Source organism: Anarhichas minor, unplaced genomic scaffold (genome assembly GCF_050575085.1).
Source record: "Anarhichas minor isolate MPS153535 unplaced genomic scaffold, ASM5057508v1 ptg000045l, whole genome shotgun sequence".
Taxonomy (NCBI): Eukaryota; Metazoa; Chordata; class Actinopteri; order Perciformes; family Anarhichadidae; genus Anarhichas; species Anarhichas minor.
Genome location: NW_027466491.1, coordinates 4361913 through 4374355, shown reverse-complemented (window position 1 = coordinate 4374355; position 12443 = coordinate 4361913). Strand labels below are relative to the sequence as shown.

At 41.1% G+C, this 12443-nt stretch overlaps 1 protein-coding gene across 5 annotated transcripts in view; it reads left to right on the top strand.

Moving 5' to 3' along the window:
- cacna2d4a (calcium channel, voltage-dependent, alpha 2/delta subunit 4a) overlaps positions 1-12443 on the top strand; it is an 80063-nt gene that overhangs the window by 10258 nt on the left and 57362 nt on the right. For 3 of the 5 annotated variants that reach the window (XM_076111655.1, XM_076111652.1, XM_076111654.1), the window contains 23 exons: positions 1335-1394; positions 1493-1655; positions 1778-1909; positions 2331-2391; positions 3498-3648; positions 4287-4361; positions 5429-5518; positions 5660-5773; positions 5932-6010; positions 6971-7104; positions 8014-8031; positions 8609-8686; positions 8782-8862; positions 9029-9103; positions 9268-9354; positions 9482-9553; positions 9783-9844; positions 10046-10113; positions 10192-10237; positions 10355-10452; positions 10617-10710; positions 10875-10967; positions 11320-11447. In XM_076111655.1, coding sequence (XP_075967770.1) covers positions 1335-1394; positions 1493-1655; positions 1778-1909; positions 2331-2391; positions 3498-3648; positions 4287-4361; positions 5429-5518; positions 5660-5773; positions 5932-6010; positions 6971-7104; positions 8014-8031; positions 8609-8686; positions 8782-8862; positions 9029-9103; positions 9268-9354; positions 9482-9553; positions 9783-9844; positions 10046-10113; positions 10192-10237; positions 10355-10452; positions 10617-10710; positions 10875-10967; positions 11320-11447 — 2059 coding nt within the window. Of the gene's footprint in view, positions 1-1334; positions 1395-1492; positions 1656-1777; positions 1910-2330; positions 2392-3497; positions 3649-4286; positions 4362-5428; positions 5519-5659; positions 5774-5931; positions 6011-6970; positions 7105-8013; positions 8032-8608; positions 8687-8781; positions 8863-9028; positions 9104-9267; positions 9355-9481; positions 9554-9782; positions 9845-10045; positions 10114-10191; positions 10238-10354; positions 10453-10616; positions 10711-10874; positions 10968-11319; positions 11448-12185; positions 12276-12443 lie in introns of all 5 variants that reach the window. The other 2 variants (XM_076111656.1, XM_076111653.1) reach the window with 2 other exon arrangements.

Here is a 12443-nt window from a genome sequence, read left to right as displayed (position 1 = left end):
TACTTAAGCAACGCCACTTCCGTAGATATTTTAACGCAAACCACGATCTTTTCCTAAACCTAACTAAGTAGTTTCATCGCCTAAACCTTAGTTGTTTCCTGTGAAGTTGGAAGTTTATTTTGAAAAGACAGTATGCGTGTAACAAGCGAAAACAGACTCATGTTGCTGGACTTTTGCAGGAAAAACGCACGAAAAATGAGGAGTAACTTTTCGTAAGATATCAATAAAACGGGGATGAATTTATATCATTGTATAAAGAGAGTGACATGAGAAGATCAATCTCATGTCTGTAAGTTAAATCAGCTATAATCACTCTTTTAAAGTGATTAGTGACTCGTCTAAAGCATTTAAAAAAGGAATAACTTCAATAGAATCATTCTATACAATGTAGCTTCTTTACATTCTATTAGAATGTAAAGAAGCTACAATGTAGCTTTTTTACATTCTACATTCTATTAGAATGTAAAGAAGCTACATTGTATAGAATGATTCTATTGAAGTTATTTACATTCTAATAGCATGTAAAGAAGTTACATGCTAGTAGAATTGTCTTTTGAAGATGAACAGGACATTTTTCAGTTTCCAGTAATGACTGGGTTGTTACTTTAGTATTGATCATGTTTTGATATTTGAGTCATTTTGTGGATGATCAGATGGAGTTATGATGGTAGCAGTCGCCCAATTGCAGATTCAACTTGAGCAAAACCTTTTGCCTATTGTGTTCAAATCAGGCCCGTAGGAGTTTACAAGGCAGGTGTCCTTTCTCAAAACACTGACCTGATGCATCAAGTGGATATTCTTTGCTGAACATAATATTATGCATTTGCCCTCTACATCCTCTAGTCGGAATGAGCATACTTATAAACACACTGTTACAACTCCTTCATAGTGTCATACTGCTTTACGGAGAATTATGATGATAAGTTCATAGCAGATGCAAAAGTATACTTATGTACAATATATTATGTTGAACATTGTTGCTCCTGGATGGATCACAGCCAACCCAATTATTTTCAACACAGCTCCATGTCCTTGGTCATGGTGCCACAGCACTTAGAATAATAAACTTCATAATTCTCATAATTCTGACCCTTTGCTTTTTTATTAACAGCATTTACTTGTACTTTTACTTTCAATACTTAAGTACATTTAATATCAGAAAATTACTTTTGATACTTAAGTACAATAAATATCAGATACTTTAGGACTTTTACTCAAGTAGTATTCTAATAGGTGACTTTTACTTTTACTGGAGTAATTTTCCAGTAAGGTATCTTTACTTTTACTCAAGTATGGCTTTTGGGTACTTTATACACCACTGGTTTTTTTCACAGAGGTTGGTAGAAGCAGCAGAGGACGCTGATCTTTACCACGAGTACAATGCAACTCTAACGGTATGTGACAATAACCTCTGTGCACAGTTTGAGACTTTTGGGCAATATTTCATCATAAAGTGATCTACAAGCGCCTCATCCTTCACTCTTCTGTCTAGTTTGAATACTTTAACTCCATGCTGATCAACACGGTGGACGAGGACAGGAATCCACTGTCGCTGGGAGGAGAATTCGCTCTGGAGGAGAATGAACACTTCAATAAACTGCCAGTCAACACACAACTGAGTAACATACAAGTCCCTACTAATGTTTACAACAGAGGTACAGAAGTGTGAACACACACACTGACACACACGCACACACATGCAGCCTGCACTTGTTGTGATATACATCTGATTGCCAGTAGAATATCAACATCATTCTTTCTCTCCCTCTCTCTATAGATCCAGATATCCTGAATGGAGCCTATATGTCTGAGGCTCTGAATGACGTGTTCATCGACAACTTCCAGAAAGATCCAACTCTGACCTGGCAGTACTTTGGCAGTGCTGCAGGCTTCTTCAGGTTGTACCCAGGTACATATACGCATCCTACATTCAGGACATCCTCCGTGCTTCCCAAAATGTCCTCGGTTGCACGTTTCTCTTGTGCCGCCACAGCGTTAAGACAACATGAACAGAGCTGCAGATGAATGCTCGGCTAACACAAGCCAAACAGTGTACTTACACAGCAACTGGCGATGCAGGAAGCTGTCTGTCAAACGTTGATGACTCAGTCTCAGCTACAATATGGCTGCTGGTTTATTCTCTCATGTGTGTGTGAGTAATTAGCAGAGGATTTGTGACACAGCTTGTTTTACTCATCCGCTACCTCATCCCTCATTATTTGACACATCTGTCATTATCCATCCATGCATCCGTCAACCCAACCAGGCAGCCAAGCGGCAGTTGTGAGCGTCTGCCTTTGCTAAATCTCCATCTTTCTCTCTGTCTCCAGGGATCCAGTGGATTCCAGATGAAAATGGTGTGGTCACTTTTGATTCCAGAAACAGAAACTGGTAAGGATATATTCCTGTTAATATCAGTCCGACTACAGAAGGCTGCTTTTTGTCTGGAAAAGAGAGATCCTTCTCCTCCAGCCTCCCTTCAATATCAGATCAGGAACACAGGGAGAGAGGGAGAAGAGCACAAGAAAGGCACTGCATCACTTGTAGTTTTTTCAGTGTGTCGAGCTGCCACCAGTCTGCCCATATCAGCGACTATTTGGCCGATGGAGCACGTTGAATCAGTCGCAGAGGCAGTTAGTGAGAGAAGTCTTTCTGACTACAGTGGCTGTTCAGCCCCCTGAATCAGTGTCTTTACCCATTTAGTGCAGTTTATCCTAATTGTTTAACTCGAAGTGCAACAAAATGTTAAAAGCTGTGAGGTGATGTTGTTCGACGTAAAAGCATTTTTATCAGTCCGCTTGTCTCGCCTTAGTTTATCAGTGCTCATACAATTGCCAACAGATTCAACGTACTGCATTGTTTAAGTTTGTTCCCTTAAATCATAAAAGAGTAGATGCTGAATAGAGAGACAGACGCACAAAGCTCTTCTCATACACATTGAAAGTAGCTCTCTTACTCCTATTACCATGAAGATCCCCAGCCTGTGTCAAAGTCATCCGTAAATCCAGCAATGGGACAAGACTGGCTTATGCATCATTACCCAAACAGTCTGATTAACGCTGCGGATGACCGTCTCAACAGGCCCTATTCACAGCAGACATTTTGACTTAATTACATTAACGGTGGCTCCGTTAGAGTCAAGTGACTGTGTGAAAGTGAGCCCGCTGGCATAACACCAGGACCCTGAAACCCATCATTCATTTTATTATTTACTCCTGTGCTTTTCCTGCTGTGACATGTCAAATCCTCTTCCCCGTAAAAGATCTATCAAGTAGAATAAGGCTTTGAATGAGAAAAGATTACTGTTTGGAAACAACAGTACATCAAGTTCCAGGAACTCAGACAGAACAGAAAAGGATAAGGCTTAAACTCTGCCTGTTCTGTCTGTCTGTAGATTACTGGTACGTAACGGCCTCTGTTCATCCCGGAGTGTTATTTGGTTTGGGTTACAATAAAGATGTCTTTACTGTCTTTACTGCCTCTCTGTCTCTTTCTAGGTACATCCAGGCAGCCACTTCTCCTAAAGATGTGGTAATCGTGGTGGATGTCAGTGGCAGCATGAAGGGACTCAGATTGACCATAGCCAAACACACCATCAACACAATCCTGGACACACTGGGGGAAAATGACTTTGTTAACATCATAGCTGTAAGTACACACACACACACACACACACACACACACACACACACACACACACACACACACATGCACAGTCTCGCCAGAGGCTGACAGTGTCTGATGAGCGCGACGTTGAGATTAGCACGCAGACAAGCTAATGCACAGGTACAGTACAGAGACCAGGGACAATACACGGAAATAGACCACACACACATATCAAACATTTAAACAGGCATTTACTTTCAGTAACATCAAAGCTTCAAAATTAATTTTGTTTTTTAGGTTTTTTCAGGATTTTGGCTGCATGCAACTCTACAACTACAAATCGGTGTAATAAGCATGGTTTATCCTGGTATTACTGTGTGTGTAATCATACGCCTCCTGCAAATCCGCTGCCCTTAAGCTGTTTTTACACAGAATTTAAAGCTACACTCTTTCAATGAACTGACCATGCAGTAAAATGAGTGCTAGAGTTTTACTTTAAAATGAAAAGGGTTTAAATACATGTAATGTAATTCAGGGATATTGTGATCTTTAGGGATTTATTGAGGGATTGATTTGAGGGTAGTAAAACGTAATCATCACCTGTTACATAAGTCAATCATGTTGACTGTTGATCATGCGGATCATTGTTTAGATGGGGTTTATTTGGTTTCTCTCTCCAGTACAGTGATTATGTTCGCTACGTGGAGCCCTGCTTCAAGGGAACGCTGGTACAAGCTGATCTGGATAACAGAGAGGTAACGTACACACGCACTCACACACACACACACACACACATAGTGGAGACACAAGCTAGACAGCTAATTAATTCACTTAAACTCTGCTAACGTAATAATCGCCGGATGTTATCTCACTAATCCTCAATACGTTATGCTGTCTTCACGTCACAGTTAAAACATGACAGTGAATGAGTGCTACCTGTTTGTCAGAGGATTTAGTGATGAAACCCCTCAGAAACAGTTCATGTTAATATCCCATTGTTTCACTGCTGTTTTCTTTTATTTTCCGCCCCTCATCTGTTCTTTTTTTCATACACCGACACCTTCTCAGTCTGCCCAGTCTCTCCCTGTGTGCATGTGCGTTATGTGTTGGATGTATGCCCTACTTTCACTCCCCTCCACGTCATCGCAGATCAGGTGAGGTCGCAAGGCCGCTGACAATTTTAAGTAGATCACATGACCTGTCAACAGGAGATTTGATTGGTTTAATGCCTAGAGGCAGGCTGTAACAGAATGGGCTTACAGATGTTGGCTGACACAGTTACGCATATAAACTCATGTCGGTACACACACATTTACAGGACGACTCAGTTCTGTGGGTGTTATAAAAGAGTTCCTACGTTCCCAAACAACTACTTACCGTGTTTACTCCCACGTTAAGTCAGAATGAGTTTACCCAAACTGTCCCTCTGTTCAATGTGTATTTTTTCAAGTCATTTTTGTTATACGTTTTGTCAACAATAATCACAGCAACAATTTGCAGTTACAGGGTATACAATTATGTTAAGAGTCCCACGAAGGCTACTTCTATCCCCAGTCTGCACAGTGGGGCCACCCACAACAATGTGTCCATGTATCATAGTGTGTGCTTTGTATGCAAGTGTTGATTAATCCTTATTACCTCCTTGGTGTTTTAGGGATTTTGCCATAATCGGTCAGTGAGCTGGGCATAATCCTTCCTCTCTGCTCTTTTACTCACTCGCTCTCTCCCTTTTTTTTCTACGGTGACCTGCATTTACCAAAAGGATAACATCCATGGCTAAGTGACAATGTCTGCGTTTATATGTTGTGTGTCTATCTCGCAGCATTTCAAGCTATTGGTTGATGGGCTTCATGTCAAAGGAGAGGGCAAAGTAAAAAACGGAATGAAGGAGTCTTTCAAGATCCTCAATGAGGTTTGTGGCTCTTCTTAACAATACACAGCTTTGCTAGCAACAACAATTCCAGTTAACTCTTTGGAGATTCTATATCTGCACCGCACAATTCACAGGTCTGTAGTGCAACCTTCCAAGATCACGTAAATTGTGTGTGTTTAGGCTGCAGCGCTGGGCCAGGGCAGCCTGTGTAACCAGGCCATCATGCTGATAACAGACGGAGCCATGGAGGACTTCCAGAGTGTTTTCGAAGAGTTCAACTGGCCGGAACGACGGGTATGACACACAAACACGCACACAACAATAACCAAGCACCAGTGTAATACACTGAAAGCACACAAACACAGATCACAGTATTTATTTAAAGCAGTTTGGAGTGGCAAATGAGTTTATCCCATCTCATGATCTCACTATATACTTTATTGTCTCCCCAGGTTCGAGTTTTCACCTATCTGATTGGACGGGAGATGACATTTGCTGAAAATGTTAAATGGATTGCCTGCAACAACAAGGGTAAAATGGGGGATCGATCAGTCAAGAATCTGCTTTGTGACGTAAATTGCTCGGTTGAATCCATGATTCTGTAATTTCAGCAACAAGGAATAGAGTAATAGGAGGTCTGTTGGCTTTCTTTGTTGTTCCCAGGTGGTGCTGTGTGGCACTGGGTATCAGGTGCTGCCCTCTTGTGAATTACACGGGGTCATGCAGCAGCTCAGACCTGAAAATAATCACTTTATCCTGCTCTGTGCACATCAAAAATCCCTGACTAAATACCTGATTATCAGCACAGATACACTGTAAACACAACTCTGGCCCAAAAATATCCTATGTGCCCGTGTGACTCTGTGTGTAATCGGTAACAGGTGCACTCCCTTCTGCTGCGTACACTGGCAGCTGCCTCTGCCAACAACAATCTTGTTGTCCGTCATAAATAGACAATGCTTACTCTTACACTGCTGCAAAAGCCTACATACGGTTTCAGTTGAGTGAGCAGGTCTACTTAATAATATCCACAGCGGCACTCTTGTGGAGACATTACAATGGAGAAAAAGGTTGCACACATTCATACCTGGCAGTGCTTCAGTAGCCTGTTGTCTCTGAGCAGCTTCGCTGCAGGTATCCCATTGACGTCATTGTCTCCCAGTTGTAGAAATGCCATAAACCGTAGACTAAGCCAAGCTTTGAAAACAAATTCAAAAGCACATTTGTATTGATGGGAGATTCAAGCGTTTCTTTTTTTTATTTTTTTTATTTAAAACAGCTTAGTGGGTTTATTTTTAGAATACAATTTTTTCTGAAGTCGGATAAATGAGTTTGTTGCTCTAAATGTAATACCCAAAGGCCAGAAGCAGAAAGATGAAGAAATAAATAATATGGTGAATATTTTCTTTGCTAAAATGTATGAATCCTAGTTTTTCCATCCGAGTAATGTGATATATTGTATGTGTGTACATGTATTTGTGTGTCCTGCAGGTTACTACACACACGTCTCCACACTGGCTGACGTCCAGGAAAACGTTATGGAGTACCTCCATGTTCTCAGCCGACCAATGGTCATCAACCACGATCACGACATCATCTGGACTGAGGCCTACATGGACAGTGTGGTCAGTCCGCTTCTCCCATGTGCTTGCTGGGCAACACACGCTATTATCTTGCTTCACTATTATCTGGCATATGTAATCACAAGGTCAGATTCATTTAGGATATCTGTGCTATTACTGTTGGTAGTGATCCATTATAAGTCCCTCCCCTTTGGATTTCTCTCATGGGATATTATTTCCAAAAATATATGTATGGTAATTAATGGCGAGAGACAAATACTAGGTGGTTGCAAAGCAATTTCTGCAGCAATTGCTAGTGCAGAAGTTGTTGGTAGTTGCATTGTTTCTATGGTGTTCTGCGATGAATAGAGAGGCGAAGTCCCTTCCCATTCCGGTGGACCACCATGAGACCTTAATTAATATGTGCAATAGTTAACGGCGAGAGACAAATATTGTTTCTATCCCTTTAAAATGTCCCGCTAATTACACACATATGTTTGTCAATTTTAAAGATAATTTGCGAGTCAAGGAAGTCGCAGTTTGCCATTGGTTTGTCGAAAGTACCATTTGGTTTTGTGTTAAACCGCTCAGGGAACGACATCTGCGACTTTCTTGACTTGCAAAATTTCCTTTAACTTTACAAGCATATGTGCCACATTTCAAACGGGATCACCTTGGTGCACTTTTAGCAACTTTGGAATGTTACTAGAGGTGCTATATACTATTACTATATTTAGCAACACAGCAAAAATCCCTCGCATGCCAATTTGCTCAAGCAGAAATTTGTATACATTTTCAAAATAATTGTCCTTTCTAAATTTTTCCTTTTTTTAATTGCATCTTTAGCTACTCCACCTCTGCCTGCCTTTTTTGGTTTATATTTCCTCTATTATTTCAGTATCTGTTTTCATCTGTACCATACGTGTCATTGCCATTTCATGCTTGTTGTCTTTCCTCCATCTTCACCTTCAGTTACCAACTACAAAAGAGGTAATCATACATAGAGCTTTAATGTAACTTTTCTTTATTAAGTAACCCTATTCTTAATAAAATGAATAGAATGCAGTATATAGTACCTGTAGTGTCTGGCTTAGCCTTTACAGTCAACAGCTAACAGTTTATACCTGTGTCAAGTGATTAGTTTCTTCTTAATGTCGTCCTCCGTTGCTTCAAATGAGAGTGTTAGCTTAGCTTATCCTCTAGTTAGCTGGCCTAGCTTTGTCAATGCTTTTTAAAATAGTTTTTCAGCTGAAACTTGTAGAATAAAATACTACTACATTACTTTTACTTAACTCCTTTTACAGGAGCATATTTGAGTAAATATTGTATTAGTTTCTCATTCCTTTCCCTCTGTACGTCACCTTAGTTGTGTCCTTCGGTTCAGACAGATATAACTGCTAATGTTTCTGTTCATTTCATTTTCCACCTTTTGGTCAACAAGAATGAACTCCACAAACATTTAGATTCACAGTTGTTCTCTCATAATTTAGCAAACTAATTAAGCTTGTCAACAAAAACAAGGCAGAGTAATTAACTGTGGCTGTTTTTGTGTATTTGTGCACCACAGCTGTTCAACAGTGAGGCCCAAAGCTTGCTCCTCATGACCTCTGTAGCCATGCCTGTGTTCAGCAAGAAGAAAGAGACTGTAAGTATTCATCTTTAATCACTATAATTGCAATCAGCCTCAACAGATGTCACCTGAAATCGTGCATTTATGAACCTGCTGTGTGTCTCCTGTAGTTGTCACATGGTATCCTGCTGGGAGTGGTAGGGACCGATGTGGCCTTGAAAGAACTGATGAGATTAGCTCCGAGATACAAGGTAAACGATCCACAACAGATGTGTCACAAACAAGGATGAAATACTGTACACGTACTCTGGGTCGATTCTTCTGTGAGACAGCCGGTGACATTTGAGTCATAATTTAATGTTAATTATTCCATGTTAGTGACCCGTGTTGTGTCCTCACCTCTTTCTGTCTCTTCAGCTGGGTGTCCATGGTTACGGTTACCTCATCACCAACAACGGCTACATCTTATCTCACCCTGACCTCCGACCTCTGGTACAGACAAACATCGTGTTGTGAAGTGAATTACCGCAGCTGAGAAACGGCTGAAAGTTATTAACCCTGCTCGACAGATGTGTTGCAATTAACCGAGCGTGATAATATGGGATAGGTTCCTCAAGACTTGTATTAAAGTTTGTTTGTGTGTGTGTTTGTGACAGTATAAAGATGGGAAGATACTAAAGCCAAAACCCAACTATAACAGTGTTGATCTGGCGGAGGTGGAATGGGAAGACACCGAGCAGAAAGTGAGCAACACACACGTTTCTGTCTTTTTCTTTTCTCTGTTTTAGCTGTCCTGCATATCAGTGTGAGTTGTGTTGTTCAATTAAAAGAAGTTGAATGAAGCCTAAGTATGCAGTGTTTATGTTTCAGCTGAGGACCGCCATGGTTAAAGGAGAAACCGGGACGTTGGCGTTAGACGTGAGAGCGTCTGTAGATAAAGGAGTGAGTACATTTGTTTTTGTGAGTGTGCCTGTGTGTGGCAAGACGGCGAGAGGAGCCTCTCTTTCATCTTGTTGGGATTCATTTTGTTGTTTCTCATATTATTCAAGTTTTGTCTTCTTTGAGATGACATGTTTTACTCATTGTCTTTTACGTGCATTCCTGTCTTTCTTCCTCTCTGCGTTCGCTATCCTTTTCGCACACTCTGTGTCCCACTCTTTGTCCCTCACAGAGGAGAGTGATGTTCCTGAAGAATGATTACTTCTACACCGTCATCAACGAGACACCGTTCAGGTTTGTCTCATCGCTTTAACAGGATTACTAAAAGTGTCAGGTTTTGAAATATCCACGATATCCAACAAAGCAACACCTGTATGAACTAATAATACAACAATATTACTGATGTTCTGTGGCAACAAATGCGTTTTGTGGGAGTTATTATGAACATGATTCATTCTGCCAGTAACAAATAACAAATAACTCTGTATATGACAGTCTGGGTATAGTGCTGACTCGAGGATATGGAGAGTATATCTTCATTGGAAACGTCTCTGTTGAGGAGGGTAAGTCTCTCCCTTCTCTCTTAGTTTCTCTGTATTTGTGCTGATATTCTTACCCTCGCTTGTGTTTTTTCGCTTCAGGTCTCCATGACTTACTGGCTCCAGACCTGACCATAGCCAGTGAATGGTGAGGACTGCATAACTAGCAGAACATAGATGTTACGGGATTCCAACCGGTTTAAGTGGTTGTAACTCTCCGTGACAGTATGACTACAGTGCATGTTTGGGATGTGTGTGCTTGTAGGACCTACTGTGAGACAGACATTGACCCGGCCCACCGCAAGCTGAGCCAGTTGCAGGCTGTGGTGCGATACCTCACTGGCAAAGAACCAGATCTGGAGTGTAAGTGGACACTGTAATCTCAGCATGTATAATAACATAAACTGTGATTGTAATCGTCAAAACTGTCGGCCTCATCCAGTGCTAAATATTTATTTTCTGTCGTCCTCATTTTTGGCCTCAGTCCTTTGTATCATTCGTAATATCTCTTTTGTTTCTCTCGACAGGTGATGTGCAGTTGTTGCAACAAACTCTATTTGATGCTGTGGTCACGGCTCCTATGGAAGCCTACTGGACCGCTCTCATGCTCAACACATCTGGGTGACTATTAACACACACGCACACCCACATACGTCTTTAATTAAGACATGGACTTTTTACATGAGTACTCACTTTATTATAATGATCTTTTACAAATATGTACCCCTCTATCTGCTCCACCTTGCTCTTTTTTATGTCTCTCCCTCTCTCTCTCTCTCTTTCAGTATGGATGAGGGGGTAGAAACTGCATTCTTGGGGACCCGTTCCGGCCTAATGAGGTTCCAGAGATACGCTGGTATTGAGAAACGAGTCGCCAAGTGAGTCAGAAAAACGGCCATTTTGTACATTCAATATCATCACATCAAATTAGTCACACCATTATGTCCACGACCAAAATCTTTAACACTGGGGTTGAATAAGCTAAAACTGTTGATATGATAGTCATAGTAGTTACAGCTCTGAATTGAAGTTTTAATTACAGTAAGATGAGAGTTCGCCCTCCGGTGGTCGATAAAAGTGCCGCTGCTAATGACTGCAAAATTATGCTCACATCTTTCTGTTGCTCTCTTCATCCTATCCTTCTTTTCAATCTTCCATCTTTTCTTTTGTCATCATAATTAGGCAGCAGAGACTATGTTTTTCTTTAAGCTTATTTGTATCCCTCCCCAGGTTTTTCCTGACCTCCGTAGACATGGAGAATATGTTCACATTGGACCATTTCCCAGTGTGGTACCGCAGAGCGTCCGAGTACCCAGCTGGACAGTTTCTATACCACATGCCCAGACAGGAGACTAGAGGTAGTGGAGATACTTTTACCGAGCAAACACATACACACACACACACACACACACACACACACACACGGACAGACGACACATTTTCTGTGCTTTTTTTAATTTCCAATTTCCTCAGCCATGTTGAGCCAAATATCTCTCGGCAGGCTGCAATTGCTCCTCTCTGTTTACTTTGTTGTATATTCATGAAGTTTGTATCCAACACGGGTTTGGAAAGTTTGAAAGAAAAGTAGCCCATCGACCATGAAGTGTTTAGTCGTGATGGATATTCTACTTATGTTTATTCTTTAGTTCATTTTCTGGGAATTCGCTGTTTCTGAAGAACAATCAGTAGCTTCAGAGTGACAAAGTCAACAGCTACTGTCATCATATTTATCATCACATCACACTAACACTTAACTCCATCTGTATATGTAGTCGAGAAATGAAAGTCAGTAAGAAAGATGGGATCTTGAGCTTGATCCTTCTCTGCCTCTGCATTTCCTTTTCTTACTGAGCTCTGCTTGAATGAAATGCCTTTTTAAAGTGCTTTAAAAAGAAGGACAGGAATTTAAATGTAATCGTTACTGAATAGTGCAGACTTAAATGTGATTTTGTTGAAATATTCAGTGAATTTGAGGCTGATAATTCTGCCCTTCCTCATGATAGAACACACTTCCTGACTCACTCAAAGGTTCAAATGACCACACATTGCCTTTTGTATGTTTTAGGTTGATGTTAGATATAGTTTGTTGTGTTCAGATATATTCAGGGACTATGAGGCTGACTATAGCGCCACCTTGAGTGCAGAGGAGGTGGAGCTTGAAGCGGAGGAGGGAGGGAGAAAACGAAGTGAGGCGGAGGAGGAGGAGGAGGAGGGTAGAGGAAAACTTTTACTTCTACTTGGCATGCCTCCTCGATTTATTCATCCTGGTTCTGGTCGTCCTCACCCCTAACTGAAAAGCATGACAAATGCTGTGGTCTCTGTTCTCCGTTTCTACACCCTTCTCTGTTTTCTTT